The 17,871-nt window shown below is 46.3% G+C and overlaps 1 protein-coding gene across 1 annotated transcript in view; it reads right to left on the bottom strand.

The window, feature by feature from the left end:
• The window catches only part of LOC308326110 (nuclear receptor coactivator 2-like), a 59,165-nt gene that overhangs the window by 12,989 nt on the left and 28,305 nt on the right, over positions 1-17,871 (bottom strand). The window contains exons 2-12 of the mRNA XM_080778918.1: positions 17,710-17,820; positions 16,246-16,418; positions 14,303-14,406; positions 12,698-12,878; positions 9,059-9,250; positions 6,213-6,320; positions 5,683-5,823; positions 4,822-4,969; positions 2,969-4,406; positions 2,087-2,413; positions 948-1,197 (exon numbers count right to left, since the gene is read on the bottom strand). Coding sequence (XP_080635044.1) covers positions 948-1,197; positions 2,087-2,413; positions 2,969-4,406; positions 4,822-4,969; positions 5,683-5,823; positions 6,213-6,320; positions 9,059-9,250; positions 12,698-12,878; positions 14,303-14,406; positions 16,246-16,418; positions 17,710-17,801 — 3,154 coding nt within the window. The 5' untranslated portion in view covers positions 17,802-17,820. The remainder of the gene's footprint in view (positions 1-947; positions 1,198-2,086; positions 2,414-2,968; positions 4,407-4,821; positions 4,970-5,682; positions 5,824-6,212; positions 6,321-9,058; positions 9,251-12,697; positions 12,879-14,302; positions 14,407-16,245; positions 16,419-17,709; positions 17,821-17,871) is intronic.

Here is a 17,871-nt window from a genome sequence, read left to right as displayed (position 1 = left end):
TAGGTAACAACAATCCCCTGATCCGAATCATAGTCTGCTTCGTTCTCAGACATTGTCACTGTTATTGTCTTCAGGTATGCAATGACAAGCATCCTCGAGTTCAACATTAAACTGCCCCAGTCTACTTCCTGAATTTGTATAGGAATGCAATAACACATTGTAAAATATTAACATAATTAAATAACTAATCGAAAAATGAAGGTCGATGCATTCGACACTGGGGTGTTTGATTAAATGGATATCAAATATCTAAATATTGAACATAATACATTTTTTGGGGGAGCACAGGAACACACAGTAGTTGTGAAAATTAGGACAGCAACAGTTAATTAAACTAATGTATTTAATTGATAAATAAATACAGAAAATAGTCGATCTCACAACATGTCACAATCCAACACATTGTCAGTTTGTAGATCTGAGTTAGTTTGCATTGATTTGGTGATATATAAATTGGCCAAAAAACACAATTCTAGATTATTATATTAAGTAATGGATATAATAACTGTTAAGAAGAGAATAAAAAAGAGAATTCAAAATGTACTTAAAGTATCGAAAGTAGAAAGTAGTCCTATTTAGTCTTCTGAAAAACCTTAGTCAATTTTAGTCTTTAGTCTAAAGCCCTAACCACACCAAAGGGTCACCATGCAACTCCTTGGGTCCAAACGGTTGCAAGGAGTTAAGGCTAAAACCGTCTTGACCCTTTGTTGTGGTTTGGGCCATTGAATTCCATGCGTTGAATCACTAGGGTCAACGTGGTTCAACGTGCAACAAGACATATCACATCGCAGGGACAGTGCGTGTGGTTAGGGCTTTAGTCAACTAAATTAGCACTGCTTGCTTAAGTACAGTACAGTAGAGTAGTTGTAAATGTACTTTGTTAGTTTCCACCAGTGCCATGACTGTAGGTGAAAAGAGGTGAAGTGCTCCTTTAGAGGAGGACTTACGTGCGGGCGGGCCCTTGGCGGTGGGGTAGGCTCTGTGCTGGGGGGCGTGGCCGGCGGGCGGGCTCCCGCTGCCGTTGGCGCTGTCAGTCATGTGCAGGAAGTCCGCCACGGCCACACTGTGCTTGTTGTCGGCGCCGGCTGCCGGGGGAGGGGCGAGCGAGGAAGAGGAGGAGGCGACTCCTCCTCGAGACTGACCTGAGAACAGCTGTCTCTGCTGTAGGTCTGCCAGGAAGTCCTCTAATTCACTGGTCTGGGATCAGTGATACACAGAGAGAGATGGAGAGAGAGAGAGAGAGAGAGAGAGAGAGAGAGAGACGGAGAGAGAGAGAGAGGTAACTTTTTCATTATTTTACAAAGAATTTAGTAAAAAATAGCACAATGTCGTGAGCTTGTAGATCTGCTATTTTGCTATTGTATTAAAAAAATCAATAAAAAAGGTTATTTTATCAGAATTAATATTTAAAAGAATAATGTAATATTATTCTTTGATTATTTGATTACGTCCCAAACACTTTCAACTAGTTTGATTAATAATGTAATTGATAACAACATTGTCTGTCTCCAGATGGGAGGGGCATCCAACAGAGCTCTCTGGTTGGCCGGCTGATGAGTAGAGGAGGTGCTAAAAATAGCAGGCTGACGCTAATGAGGTCATGTGATGTAAGACACACACTGCAGCTCTGCATGCTGGTCACATGACATGCACACACACACACACACACACACACACACACACACACACACACACGTGCCAATGTAGTGGCAGGGTGACCTGCTGTTGGCAAGCTACTGTAATTTTAGTCTCTCTCTTTCCTCCTCCTTTTACAAATGTTCTCTCCTTGAGGTTGTCGTAGAAATGCTTTCTGTGTCACAGTGGGCAGGCCGAAAATATAGGTGGGAGGCGACCAAGCACGCGCTGCATAGCCGGGTCAAATCCCCCCAAAACCACAGAAAAGACCGAAAACTATGCTATCATCATACGAGTTCATAGACTATCCATCTATCCTCTCCTTCTTTGACCAAGTAGACCAGTAGTTGGGTGGGCAGGACTCATGTTTGGGTGGACTCTAACATCGCCTCCCCCCCCACATAGAGCAGACAGGTCTAATCTCTCCAGTGTCTATACCGCTATACCTCACCTGGTTGGACACGTTGAATCCTGGATCGTCTGTGTTCTCCGTCTTCATGGTGGCCATTTTCAAAGCGGCCTCCATTTTGAGGCCTTTCTCCTCGGCCCCGTTGTCGTCCTTGTCCAGGAGGTAGCGCAGCAGCGCGTTGTCCTTCTTCTTGGGGCTCCCGGGGGCCTCCTGCCTGGGGGTGGACTCGCCAGCGGCGGCCATGTTGTTGTTGTCTCCTGGCGCGTCGGGACCGCCGGGGTCCTTTCCCGTTGCCTCCGCCGTCAGCTTGGCGAGCTCCACCGGCGAGCTGCTGTTCTGAAGCAGCCGGTGCAGAATCTTGTGCTTCTCCTTTAAAGAGGGAATTATAAATATCCCTGAAACTATTAATCAAATTAACCAATTATTAAAAAGAAATAATGTGATGTCAACTGTGCAGTTTGATCCAATGCATGGATGCACCTTTTCTGAACATTCTGAAGTAATTTCCATGGAGAGAGAAAATAAGCATTGTATACAATTGTGTTGCAGATTCAACTATTTCATAGATGGCTTCATAGACTTGTTTGTCAATGTTTTAGTTTTTTTGTTTACAAATGATCTTTTCTATTAGTATTGTATTTTCATACATTTATTTTATCCACTTAGATCGTCAACAATTAAGCCACTATACTTGGCCTGCTCTTTTTTCCCTCCACACCAAACCTGTTTGGCCCCAAAAAAGACGATCTACAACTTCTCCCCAGAATAGGGACGCCCTAGCATTAAGTGGTTAATGTAAATAAATAAATAATAATAATAGAAAAGGGTTCCTATCACTCAAAGATTTGGTGAATCTGAGGACTCCCTATGGGTCCCCCTGGTGAGGACTCATGGTACTCTGCTGTCCCTTATCTGTTGCTTTACCTTTAACGAGCTGGAATGGTTAGGCCCCGCCCCAACTCCACCCATGTGATGGTCCTTGCAGTCGGGGTCTTCGTCGGTGGCGTGTGGCGAGCAGGGTTGTCCGTGTTCGGGGGGCTTGGTGGTGAGGAGCTGGAGGAGCTTGGTGTGACCTTTGGTGCTGAGGAGGCGGGCCTGAGCGTCCGCGAGGTCACCTAACGGACCGCCAGCTCCCAGGCCATCGGGGAGGCGGTCTTTCGACTCCCCCGCATCCTCGTCGCCGTGTGGCACCGAGTCGTCCTGTCCGCTCAAACCTCCGAGGACGTCGTCATCGTTCTTAGCTAGCTGGCTAGCACTGCTGTTGTTTTTGTTGGTGTTGTTGTTGTTGCTGCTTGACGACATGGGGCTCCGGAGGCCTAACGGCAGCTTCCCGTCAGCTGACTCTGCACCCTGTCCCTCCACAAGGCTCTGGGAGACCCTGTGTGACTCTACACCCTGTCCCTCCACAAGGCCCTGGGAGACCCTTTGTGACTCTGCACCCTGTCCCTTCACAAGGCCCTGGGAGACCCTTTGTGACTCTACACCCTGTCCCTCCACAAGGCTCTGGGAGACCCTGTGTGACTCTACACCCTGTCCCTCCACAAGGCTCTGGGAGACCCTGTGTGACTCTACACCCTGTCCCTCCACAAGGCCCTGGGAGACCCTGTGTGACTCTACACCCTGTCCCTCCACAAGGCCCTGGGAGACCCTGTGTGACTCTACACCCTGTCCCTCCACAAGGCCCTGGGAGACCCTTTGTGACTCTGCACCCTGTCCCTTCACAAGGCCCTGGGAGACCCTGTGTGACTCTGCACCCTGTCCCTCCACAAGGCTCTGGGAGACCCTGTGTGACTCTACACCCTGTCCCTCCACAAGGCCCTGGGAGACCCTGTGTGACTCTACACCCTGTCCCTCCACAAGGCCCTGGGAGACCCTGTGTGACTCTGCACCCTGTCCCTCCACAAGGCCCTGGGAGACCCTGTGTGACTCTGCACCCTGTCCCTCCACAAGGCCCTGGGAGACCCTGTGTGACTCTACACCCTGTCCCTCCACAAGGCCCTGGGAGACCCTGTGTGCCTGGCTGAGGTCCTTCAGTGCATTGAGGGAACTGTTGTTTAAAACGTTCCCTGGTGCTGTGCTGCTGCTGCTCACCGGAGAGTGTCGCCCCCCTGTGGAGAAGGGATTATGGGCGGGGCTCTGGCGGTGATGAGGGGACAGCACAGGGCCGCTATATGGCGAGGGGCTTCTGGGCTCCATCGACCGGTTGGCGTTGCTGGTGACCGTTCCGTCGGGGGATGGGGAGGGAGTGCACGGAGCACTGGTGGTCGGATCCACGGAGGAGACACCGCTGGTGCTTATTGGCCTGCCTGTCGCCTGGCAACCGCCAGGGGCGTCGGCATTGAGACCGCAGACATTCTGTTCCCTGTGGAAAGAAGACATCGTTAGAAAGAGAACACATCTAATGTTGGGTCGATGCTGGACAAAAGTCTCTTCACCCATTTTCAACCTTATCTTATATAACTGGTCCTCACTAATGTTCATTATGAGATGGCACTGTTTCTGTGTACTGGCTCTCTGCATATCTCTCTGGGCATTGTTGTACGACTTAGTATAAAATATGACTTACCCCGTATTGTCCTGAATATAAGATAACCACCATTTTTCAATGGTGACGGACGGACGGACGGACGGACGGACGGACGGACGGACGGACGGACGGACGGACGGACGGACGGACGGACGGACGGACGGACAGACAGACAGACAGACAGACAGACAGACAGACAGACAGACAGACAGACAGACAGACAGACAGACAGACAGACAGACAGACAGACCTGTGCAGGATGTGTATGGACATGTAGAGCTGAGGTTGGTTGTTGTTTTGGGAGCGCAGCAGCTTGCTCTTGGTGTGAGCCGAGACCATGGTGCCGTCGGACAGAGAGAAGCGGTACAGCGGACTGAGAGCATGGCCCTGTTTGAGGACTGAAGGCACGCACACACACACACACACACACACACAGCTGTAACACTGCTGTAGCCCTGTATGGGTGCAAGTTCAGTGTGGTTGACTACACTATAGTGTTTGCACCAAGTTTGAATTGATTTGATCTTGTTAAAAGAAATACGAGCAAACGGAGGACCCAGGATATACACGTATAATAAAACGCTTGTTTCCAATGTGGTCCTGCAACACACAATAATAATAAATAGTCCAATAAAATCACAGAGCACCAATACATTATGTAGCACCAATAAATGCCTTCGGCAGCGCTCTCAGTTGTGATTGGATTTCACTCCCTCCCAAAGTAGTGAGGGACCAATCAGGGCCCAGTACACAAATATGGGGCGGGTTTATCGCCAGAGGCATTTTCTTTAAATGCAGGTTCCAGACTAATGTCTGGCAGTGATATTAGTCTGGCCATGCCAGGCTACGACACACTAAAAAACACCTAAAACTCCTAAGAAATACCAAATCATAGAAACACAAATTTAAAGTGCTTCTAGTACCACTTCATTGTACCACTATACTGCACCTGTAGTATAGCTTATTCCATAACAGTATTTTCACACTAGGACAGTTTAGATCGAGACTGCATTTTGTTTTCCACAGATTCAGAGAAACGGTGTACTGTGTGCGTGCGCGTGTGCGTACGCATGTGCGTGCTCAAGCGTGCGTGTGTGTGCGTGTGTCTCACCATCTTGCAGGTGTTTCTTGGCATAGGAAGCGTCTCCGTCGTTGTTCAGGTGGAACCTCTGGATGCAGCGTCTCACCAGGTCCTCCCATCCTGGACGCATGGACGCTCGCAGCACGCTGGTGTCCAGAGACGTTCTCGTACCTGGAGGACGGACGCACACACACACGCACACGCACACGCACGCACACACACACACGCACACACACACACGCACACGCACACGCACACTCTCACACACACACACACACACACGTTATCCACCCTTTCCTTCCTCAGCCCATAGATGATAGTTTACAATTCGTCGCTGTTGGGTGGAAACCGTTACTTTTAAGGAAATACTAATTTTTTCTCATAAACTAGAGGTTTGGGTGGAATTTAATTGGCTTTGTGAGGCATTGTGAGCTTGAAGATCTGCTATGTTCAGTACTTTTGGGCAACAAAGGCATTTTGCCGGACAGTGACGAAATACAAAACGAATGGACTCAAACGCACACACGCACAAGCACACGCGCGCACACACGCGCACGTACCCTGGAGGTCTTGGCGCGTGGTGAAGCTCTCGTAAGCGTGCTGCAGCGCCCCCTGTCTTTCAGTGGCAGGAACTCTCCGTGCAACGCAGATCAAACAGGACTGCAGCTCTGCAATCAAACAAACGTCAGTATTCCAAATGAAGCCTCATGTACAGTATTGCTCTTTTACAGTGTGAAGGGTCCCACAGAACTTATTTTAGGACTGCAATTCATCGTTATTTCCCCCCCGTTGGCTGCAGCAGGATTACCACGCCATTGATTACTATGGGATTTGACCAGACTTTACACTTGATTTTATACAAAAGTGGTGCGAAGAAATGTGTTTAGAGCTTGTCTATCTGCTGCTTTTGCTATTGTTTTAGTTGAATCCTGAAAAGTAAGAGCTTTAGACATGTCGAGGACAGTGAGGGCATGTAGTACTACCCACCTAAAGTAAGAGCTTTAGACATGTCGAGGACAGTGAGGGCATGTAGTACTACCCACCTAAAGTAAGAGCTTTAGACATGTCGAGGACAGTGAGGGCATGTAGTACTACCCACCTAAAGTAAGAGCTTTAGACATGTCGAGGACAGTGAGGGCATGTAGTACTAGGGTTGGGATTCGTTAGGATTTTTACGGTTCCGAATCCTTCCCGGATCCCTCTTAACGGTTCCGGTTCCTAACGGTTCCCTTAACGGATCCCAATATTATTTTTTCCCATTTTTTTCTGACATAGATTATGCTTATATTATAACTAACCTAACAAAGTACATAATAAACACAAATTCATTAATTCAATTATTGAAAATGCTCTTTACAATTATGAGGTGGCACTATTATTTTAATTTCACCACCACCAGCTAGCCACCACAACAATATCATTGTTGCAATTTGTACTGTATATTGCAATTTGTACTGTATATTAAATATACAGTACATACACATTGCAATAATGATATTGTTGTGGTGACAAATGTTGTCTTTAATGTTCAGATTAATTTAATATGAAGGACCCCTTACCCTAATGGAAACAAATAGTGCTTTCTTGGATTATAAAATCCTTTTAGCAGACCTTGTATTGAACTGTAGGCTACGTTCCTGTGCTTTTTTCTGCAAACTGTTTATAAAGTAATCAATCTATGGAGGTATATGCACCTAAACGCTGGGCTCAACAGTCACGCGGTTAATTTAGAGACAAATCAAAAGCAGTTGAGTTGCTTATAAGTTGTATAAAATAAGTGCAGACAAATTGATTTGGCTATATTTAACGTGATTCATATAATATCAGACAGAAGGACGTCGAGTCATTGGCGGTCTAAATTAACACCATTAACAACAGTTGTACAACATGCCTAATGAAAAGCTCTGTAGAAGTTTAGTAGTTTTTATTTTCTATTACGTTACTATCCTGGGGAAAGTGAACCAGCCTTGCATCATCCTCGTCCCCCGCCGGCTGTGGTGGAGCTGCGGGGAGTGCAGGCACGGCTTTCCGCATGGCTCTCTAACGCGATGTGCCTACTGTAGATTATTCTCGTGAGTTGTGGACTCGTGTAGACATATTGATTTTGAGATGTTTCCTCGTGGACGTGGTGCAACTGGTAGCCTAGAAGTTGCAACAACCTTTGCAGGGAACTATAGCATTGCATTTATTCCACTTTGCGTGCTCAGCCTCAGAGTCATTTCCCTCTCTGTTAACTACACTTTGGAGATCTCTTCGACATACTGTCCCACTCGCTCCGCGGCGGTCGCTGAATGCACAGAACAGTGGGCGTATCCTCCCCGACCCCACTCACTCATGTAGGTGGGGTGACGTCACCACAGGCTCTGCTTGCATGCATGCACAGACACAGCGGAGCTAAATGACGACTGATGAGAACCGTTTGGGGAACCGTTAATACGAAAACGATGGAACCGGCTCCGGATCCGCAATGTCGGAACCGGGTCTGAAATGGACCCGGTTCCGAATCCCAACCCTAAGTACTACCCACCTAAAGTAAGAGCTTTAGACATGTCGAGGACAGTGAGGGCATGTAGTACTACCCACCTGCCAGCATAAGAGCTTTAGACATGTCGAGGACAGTGAGGGCATGTAGTACTACCCACCTGTTGAGGACAGTGAGGGCATGTAGTACTACCCACCTGCCAGCAGCCACACTCTACCAGAACCTACAGCCTCCTATACAACACTGTCTATATTCCGTCAGGGGACACATTAAAGCAAACTAAAATTAAACCAGGCGCGACTTCAGTACTTAGTTCCACAGAGACAGCGTGTGTGTGTGTGTGTGTGTGTGTGTGTGTGTGCGTGCATGTGAGAGAGAGACAGACTAATTAATCCATCTCTGTGGATGTAAAAAGAAGACAAAAAAATAGGGGAGAAATAGAAGAGAAGCACGTGGAGTCGTGGACGAAAGGAGGGCAGGACAAAGAGAGAGAGAGGGGGGGGGGAGATAGGGGGGAGAGAGAGAGGGGGGAGAGAGAGGGAGGGGGTAGAGAGAGAGAGAGGGGGTAGAGAGAGAGAGGGGGGAGAGAGAGGGGGGGAGAGAGAGGGGGGAGAGAGATAGAGGGGGGGGTAGAGAGAGAGAGGGGGGAGAGAGATAGGGGGGGTAGAGAGAGAGAGGGGGGGGTAGAGGACAAAGAGGGGGGGAGGGGAGAGAGAGGAGAGAGATTTGAAGAAGAAATTGGCTATTTTCACAATATTTATCTGTGGCAACGTGTCAAACTATATCGAATGCCACAACAATTCCAAGTGTTTGTCAGGGTGGAGGGTTATTTTGGGGGGTCACGGGGGGTCTTGAGTTATGATGAATGACAATAAAGAGCAACTTGAACTAACCCTAACTCCCCCCACACACACACACACGTACCTTCCCCATCCTCTCTGATGGACCTGGGTTCAGACACAGCGAAACACTGCATGGTCTCATAGGTGTGCTGGAGCGGCCCCTGCTGGTCAGAGGGCAGCGGTGCGCCGCCACCATCCGCCTGGGGGTTCACCAGCATGCGACACGTGAAAGTGTGGCTCTTCCTATTGGCTGCATCGTTGCTACGGCGATTCACTGCACACAGAGGAGAGCAAGAGAGAGAGAGAGAGAGAGAGAGAGAGAGAGATCATTAGACCAGTGGTTCTCAAACTACTTCATGTCAAATTCATCTGTATTTGGTCGTAGAAAATATATTTTCGTGAACAGAAATGACGAACAGATGACAGTTTTGGTTCTCGGCTTTCGGGAGGTGCAGTTCCAGACTAAATAGCATTCTATTGGAATAGTGTGGAATAGTTCCTCACTGGTCAACAAAAACACCTTGAAGACCTTAACAGGAGCCCTCGTACAAGGTTTCTTTGACTATGCATCCACCTCTTGGTACCACAGCACCTCAAAGGCCCTTAAAACAAGGCTCCAGACCTCCCAAAACAAACTGGTCAGGCTCCTTCTTGGCCTCACCCCCCGAACCCACCTCACCCCTGCCCACTTATACAGGCAGGGATGGCTTAGGGTCGACGACAGAGTTCAGCATCTTGCAATGGGTCTGGTACACAAGATTCGATACACCACCAAGATACCCATGTACCTGTCTAAATACTTCCTTAATGTAAACAAAGTCCACACCCACAACACAAGAGGGAGTGCAACAAACCATGTACAACCCAGATTCAGCACAAACAAGGGACTAAATTATTTTCGCTCCTATGCCACCAAAATGTGGAACGCCCTACCAACAGTCATTAAGACATGTGAATCCCTTGACTCCTTCAAAACCGCTCTCAAAGGGCACCTACGGATGGCTGCAATTCGAAACTGGCCTCTGTAAAATCTGAATCCCCCCCACCGCCCCCCCCCCCTTTTCCCCTCACTGTATATGTATCTTTTCCCTTTTTGCTTCCTATATGATGAATTCCTGTTCTGTTTTTTAACTACATAGAAGTGTCTATTTGTATGTCTCTAAATGTTTTGATGAATTGAACAATGTGGACCCTGTTGTAAACAAGTGTAATGCTTAATTGGGTCGTCAGTCTTTGTATTGAGTTTGTGCTTGAAATGTACTGTAATTCTACAAACTGTTAATAAATATTTCAATCAATCAATCAAAAGAATAGTTGTCAGTGTATGAGAGACTGTTATATTAACTTTTTTAGCTATGGGGACCCTCTGGAACCCCACTTTGACAACCGCTACATTAGACAAATTAGGCCGTTTGCATTATTTGCGACAACGTTTACCTAATTACCTTAGACTTGGAGGCACAAAGCTCACAACACAACACATTGTGAACTTGTAGATCGTCTATTTCGCTATAACGACATTGTTGTGTAACAAAGTATGAATCAGGTGACAGTGTTCAGACATCATAAACCACTTAAATCTCTGTAGTCTTAAATGCTATACACGAGGATGGTGTTCATATAAAACGGCAAAATAAAGCATCGTTTGCTGCTGTCATTTAGACGAGAACCGTATTCTCGTCTAAATGACAGCAACAAAGTGAAACCACCTTCCAGAGTGGAAATCTTTGAGAATGCCGTTTTATCCCTTCTCCGTGTAAACAGGCAAAACGGTGAATCCGCAAAACTTATGACATCATGGCTCATGTTGGCTCACAGCGCATATGTTTATTACATTGATGCAGAGCCATACATAGATATATATATATGATATAATATAGTTCCTGAACAAGCCTCCCTCCTCGCCTACAAAGTGCTGCTCATCAGCGATGGTGAATGTAAAACCATGATGTAAATAAAAAGCCTTGTGATAGGCGGCAGCCGCGTCAGCAGCGTTTATGTAGCCTAATGTATTATAAAATATATAACCATCCCGTGGCGCGCTTTGCCTGCATGCTCTGGGCTGCCTGTCAGCCCAGAGCAGTGTTGCGCGGCACTGTTTTTTTTGGCAAATCTAAGCCAGCAAATTTAAGACGATCTCTTCAAAATAAGAGTACCCTCTAGAGTATTTTAAAAAAGTTATTTGCACATTAAAACTACAAATTAAGCATTTAAATGCTATAAGACATTAAAGACACACATTATGTTTCTGTGTCATTTAATTTAATTACTACCGAAACATAATGTGTGTCTTTACAATAACTGTAATGTAATAATAATACTAATAATGTAATGTAATAATTATTTAATTAACGACACTTTTATTCTGAAAGCAACCGAATGTCTTATATTTGCTAGCTCTCAAACAGTTCTAGATTTGCCAAAAAGACGGAGCCGTGTTGCACAGGCTTGCGCGAAGGGGTTCTTCTTCTTGTACGTGGGTGACTGGTCTATTTGGCAGCCCGTTATCACCACCTAGCGACATTATAGCATAATAGCACATTATAGCATAACGTGTGCGTTCTCGTGTAAAGGGTAAAAAATGAGAACGCAACGGGACGTTGCCGTTTTATCTGAACACCATCCTCGTGTAAATAGCACCTTAGAGACCTGGACTTGAGTTAAATTGTACTTGGACCACATGTCTGTACCAAAGCTCTTGGACACAAATATCCGATCTACAAGCTCACAACAAGTCGAATTGCAACATATTGTGAGTTTGTAAATCAGCTAATTTGGGCAGATTGTTCCTGCCAGAATATGGACACTGGGATTTAAGTGGTTAAGCATTATAAATACTACGTCAGAACGCCAATGGAAACAATAATAAAAAAATAAACTTCTGGTTCGGACAACCGGTAACGTTCTGAGACCAACAATCAGAAGTTCTGAATGATGCAAATTTATAGTTATAGCAGTAGTTTGGACATCAGAAGGGGCATGTATTGGGCTTAAATTGTGTTCGGTTCGGCCGGCTAAAGAAGACTACAATAATGACGTCATTCAGAGGTTTGATCAGGGATCAGAACTGAGGAAACTAAAAACAAAGGGATCCATGAAAACGTGTCCACGACCCACAAATGGGTGGGTCGGGACCCACTGTTTGGGAAACAGTGACCTAGAATGTTGCATTGCGATATATGTGGGCTCGAGCGAGTGTGTTTCCTGGGCAGCAGGTTGTTGGTGAAGTGGGTGTGGTCTGTGTCAGTGTGTGGTTGGAGTCAGGAAGCAGTGGGCGTGGTCTGTGTCAGTGTGTGTGGTTGGAGTCAGGAAGCAGTGGGCGTGGTCTGTGTCAGTGTGTGTGGTTGGAGTCAGGAAGCAGTGGGCGTGGTCTGTGTCAGTGTGTGTGGTTGGAGTCAGGAAGCAGTGGGCGTGGTCTGTGTCAGTGTGTGTGGAGTCAGGAAGCAGTGGGCGTGGTCTGTGTCAGTGTGTGTGGTTGGAGTCAGGAAGCAGTGGGCGTGGTCTGTGTCAGTGTGTGTGGTTGGAGTCAGGAAGCAGTGGGCATGGTCTGTGTCAGTGTGTGTGGTTGGAGTCAGAAAGCAGTGGGCGTGGTCTGTGTCAGTGTGTGTGGTTGGAGTCAGGAAGCAGTGGGCATGGTCTGTGTCAGTGTGTGTGGTTGGAGTCAGGAAGCAGTGGGCGTGGTCTGTGTCAGTGTGTGTGGTTGGAGTCAGAAAGCGCTCACCGTGGTTCCTGCTGGGCAGCAGGATCTTGATGAAGTGCTCGTGGTCTCCGACGTGCAGCACGTCGTACACGCTGCTGTCCATCAGCGCCTCCTGCTGGTAGCGCAGGTAGCGCCACACGTTCTCCGACACGAACACCATGTTGCCCTCCGCGTTCACCACGAAGAAGAAGCCGTCCAGCGCCTGGTGGACGGCATGGGAGGAAAACACTGTGGATGCTTTCTTTCTTTCTTTGACGGACGAGATGAGAGGAAAACGCTGCAGAAGGTTTCTCTGTCTCTCTCTCTCTCTCTCCTGATACTGATCGAATAGCTAATACTAATACACACGAATACATTCGTCAACACCACCAAAAACCCAAGACCAGAGCTGAGTTCTAGAGACTGACTGTCCTGTGAAGTCAAACTACATTTCACAGTTTGTTTTAGTCAGTTTACTAGTGTTGACGGAAATGAAATGATCCACTTCAACACAACTACGTTGAGTTAGTTTCTGTTTGCAACCTTGAACCTTAAAACCCATTTTGGGCGAGAACCCCTTTTGGTGTTTTAAACATTATGTTATAATTTAGCTATTGAAAAATAGCAGATCTACAAGCTCACCGAGTGGCGCGCTACGAGCTTGTAGGTCTGCTATTTTCTTTTAATCGTGAAAATATTTATTTCAGAAAACTGGAGGATTTAGAAGATTTTTTTCCTATTTTGAGGTCAGGCCTAAATGGGTTAAATATCGAACCGTGGGAACAATCGGCAGTGATAACAATCCCAAATGATAGATAAATGTGAACTATTTCAGAAACACGACTCTTTACACATTTCAAACTTAAATCTTCTGTGAAAAAGGGCTTTCAGCTGCAATCCACATAAATAGCTCTACAGTATTTTGAGATAGTACTCATTGCTATAGGGCAGTGGTTCCCAAACATTTTAGCTCAAGACCCAAAAAAGAAATTAGATGTTTGCCCGGGACCCAATTAACTAGTGAAAATAGCAGATCTACAAGCGCACAATGCATTGCTTCACGCCGCGTTGTGAGCTTGTAGATATTTCCACTACTTTTTAAACATTTGTTTTCTAATTTATGGAATTTCTTAGAATTTTATTTGATTTCTCCATGAAATAACAGCAAAAAAAAAAAGAAATCAAAACATGAAAATGTGTCCAGGACCCACACATGGGTCACCCAGTGTCTTGGAAACAACTCATATGCACTGGTTCTCAAACTTTTCTTGTCGAGACCCCAAAGAGAGATTAGACGTTTGCCTGAGACCCAAACTAGTGAAAATAGCAGATCTACAAGCGCACACACTTCACGCCGTGTCATTTTCACTACTTCTAAATTATATATATTTTTATTCATGGAATTTATTAGATTTCTTTATCTGTTTTAAATTAATACAATTCGTATTTTTTTTTAATGTAGGCTATTTAAAACCAATTATTTTGAATGTTTTTTAAATGTAGGAAAAGAAAATAGATTTTTACTCGAGTCGTGACCATAAAAATTGGTCCGTGACCCACAAATGAGTCCCGGCCCACTGTTTGCGAATCAGTGATGTGCAGGATAAACCAGTGGAAGTGGAACTGTGCTTGTAGTATAGGCTATACCTCCAACATCATGGGACCCAGGGAGTCTTTATCGATGACACTCTGTCCCGTGGACGAGACATCTGCCTTCTGCACGTCCTCAGTGCTGGACGCTGGGATCTTCTCTGAGGAGACACAACCGCACGGAAACGTGATGTTAGAAGCTTCTTCTAGACTATATCACTGAATAAAGCTGCAAAAGACTTACATGTCGCAAAAAGAGATTAACCCATTCTGACCTGAGATCAGATTCAAAAAATGTATTCTAAATCCTGACAGTTTTCTGAAAAAGCTGTTTCTATGTCGTTCTTCGATTTTTCAAAAATAGCAGACCTACAAGCTCGTAGCGCGCCACTCAGTGGCGCACTATGAGCTTGTAGATCTGCTATTTTTCAAAAGCTAAAGCATAACGTAATGCTAACACCAAAAGGGGTTCCCACCCAAAAAATGGGTTAATGTGACTTCAGGTTTCCATTCGTTTCAACAATTCCAGTGTAAATTATGTTTTTGTTTAGATTAGAAGTAAATGTTTTAACCTGTTAGAACCAGGAAAGCATCTCTGTCTTTTTAGATGTTAACGTTGACCATTCAAAAATAGCAGATCTACAAGCGCACACTGTGTCATATGGTGCCACGCAGCAAGTTTATACATCTGCTATTTATTAATTTTTTTAATCTGGAAAGTTGACTTTAACATAAATCTTATCTTCTGGGGTTAGGGTTAGTATGCACATGCATCACTTTTCCACCAGGACACGCCCCCCTTACCTAGACTGAGACATTGAGCAGCATGAGACCATTGGAGTTTGGAAGCGCTCGTTGGAAGTCACTCAACAGCAATGTATGCACCTGTTTCTAAATTGCACATAATGCAGGAGGCAGCAGGGCGCCGTTTCATTGAAGACGAGCGCTTCCAAACTCTGACACTAAATAATCACCTTCACAGAATTTCTTGACGAAAGCAACTCGTGAAATGTCTATGGTGGATTTTTATGAAACAAACACTTTGCAGATAGAAAGAGGATAACTCAAGCTTCCCATTACACTTGCAATGTTGTTCAGTTAAATCGCTTACTTTAATACAATCAGATAGGACTTTTCTGTTTGGATGTATGGGCTGTCAAGGCCAGAAAGTATTTTTTTGACACTCATAACTGCCGGGTGTGATGATGTCACGCGCATAACCTCTATACAAATACAACTTGATCACATGTTCCATGTATGTTAGTGTGGTTGATTGAATTAACTACTGCCCTATACTTTGTCCTACGACACAGAGTGTGTTCTTTGTGTGTGTGACTGTGTGTGTGTGTGTGTGTGTGTGTGTGTGTGTGTGTGTGTGTAGACCACATGTGTACCATGTGTGTGTGCGTACCAGGTGCCAGTATTCTGTTCTACTTTAACAATAAGATACTGTCCACTTCTCTGCCAAAAACAAAGGAGAGGGGACAGAGAGAGAGAGAGAGAGAGAGAGAGAGAGAAAGAGAGAGAGAGAAAGAGAAGGCAGGTCATGTACATCACGTTGCTCAGCGTTACATAACTGTCAGCTTATAGTATATTACCCTCATCAACGTCATCATTGTCCTCAAACCACCATCATCATCATCATCAAACATACAGTATACTCCCCCTCCAAAGCGCTCAGAGCAGCATTGATGACTTTTACATCAGCACCAAATCACAACCATAAACAACTACAAAATGTGTGCCCTATACCAGCTGATCCCTATTCTGGGGTAAATGCGGGTGAAATACTAATGTCGCGACACATTGTGACGCATTGAAAAGTTATTATTATTATTATTATGATTAGTTACATTGTATGGGCTCCCTCAGAAAATAGATTTTTCAATAGCAATGGGATTTTAACCCTGGATAAATGAAGGCAATCAATCAATCAATCAATCAATCAATCACATCTTTGGGAGGTTTGAAAAGGGGATGAAGGGTGCCGGCGGACTCACCCTGCTCCTTGATCTGTCTGATCTGCTTGACGGTCTCCTTGAGGATGGCACATTTGTCGGGCTTCACGTTGAGGTTGTCGATGTCGTTGAGGTTGGCGGAGATCAGCTCGGCCAGCTCCTCGATGTAGCGGTTCTCCTGCTCGCGGTTCCTCCTCTCTGCACTCCTCTTAGGGCTGGGAGGAGGAGGAGAAACCACACGTGATGAGAGGGATAAGGGACTCCTCTCTGCACTCCTCTTAGGGCTGGGAGGAGGAGGAGGAGAAACCACACGTGATGAGAGGGATAAGGGACTCCTCTCTGCACTCCTCTTAGGGCTGGGAGGAGGAGGAGGAGAAACCACACGTGATGAGAGGGATAAGGGACTCCTCTCTGCACTCCTCTTAGGGCTGGGAGGAGGAGGAGAAACCACACGTGATGAGAGGGATAAGGGACTCCTCTCTGCACTCCTCTTAGGGCTGGGAGGAGGAGGAGGAGAAACCACACGTGATGAGAGGGATAAGGGACAGTGATGTTTTCATTTGGGTTAGGTTTGTCATGCATTAGGCCGCAGGCCCCCGTTTGATACAGTTTCTTATTTCTGGGAACCCAAACACTGTATATGGCATACTGTAGCAGTGGGCTTTTCTGGTTCCACTGAAAAAAATCGGCCATTCATTTTTTCCCGTAGAGATTTACACAAATATCTATCTACTGTATCTACCGGTATCTATAAATGATCCAAGTCTCTGTCTGTAGGTCTGTCCATGTGTAGTCCACGTAACTCGAGAATCGTCCGCCCCACCGACTTCAAATTCAACACACGTGTCCACCGGTGTCCGGTGTCGGACCCACGGTTGTCCAGAACCACCCCAAAAGGCCTCTGCCAGGCTCTGGACTGGTCCCTGCCCAGTGTCCATATATGGAGCTGGCCAGTTCTGACATCATTTTGACATCTGCATAGACTCCATATTTCGGCATGCCTGACAAAGAACTCCATATATGGGCATAAAAGGGACACCGACATAATATTTGGGTGGGGCATTCATTTCCAACTTGCATCGTTCCAAGTAGGCCAGTTATCCTGGATGGCTTGATTCTAGGCTGGACCCATGGTGATCCCCAGTCCCCATGTTGAGAAACAGTGAGAGGACAGTGGGACGGGTGGATATACAGTATTCACACACACACACACACACACACACACACACACACACACACACACACACACACACACACACACACACCCAATCGCACTGTCTGTCGCACAAATTCTATAGCTGCTGCAGCTTCCTCATGTCCTGGTGGCTGCACCACCCCACTACTGACTCAGCCCTGGATAGGCAACCAGGCCTGGTGGAGATCGGAGAGCACTTTTCTACTGTTGAGGTTGTGTGGAGGTTGTGTGGGTGTGTGTGTGTGTGTGTGTGTGAGTGCAGTGCGTGTTGCGTGCGCACATGTGTCCGTGTGTGTGTTGCGTCTCCTCACCTGGGCCCCAGGAGTTCTGACTGGCAGTCCTTCCTCTTCAGAGACTCCGCCCCCCTGGGGCTCTCAGGGGTGTTCTCACCTCCGCTACTCATCTTCTGCTGACATCAGCAACTACACACACACACACACACACAGAAAAAAGAGGGAGTAGCGTTGGAGAGA

This window comes from Protomyctophum bolini (genome assembly GCF_963924005.1).
Source record: "Protomyctophum bolini genome assembly, chromosome: 12".
Taxonomy (NCBI): domain Eukaryota; kingdom Metazoa; phylum Chordata; class Actinopteri; order Myctophiformes; family Myctophidae; genus Protomyctophum; species Protomyctophum bolini.
This window is presented reverse-complemented; position numbering and strand designations above follow the sequence as displayed.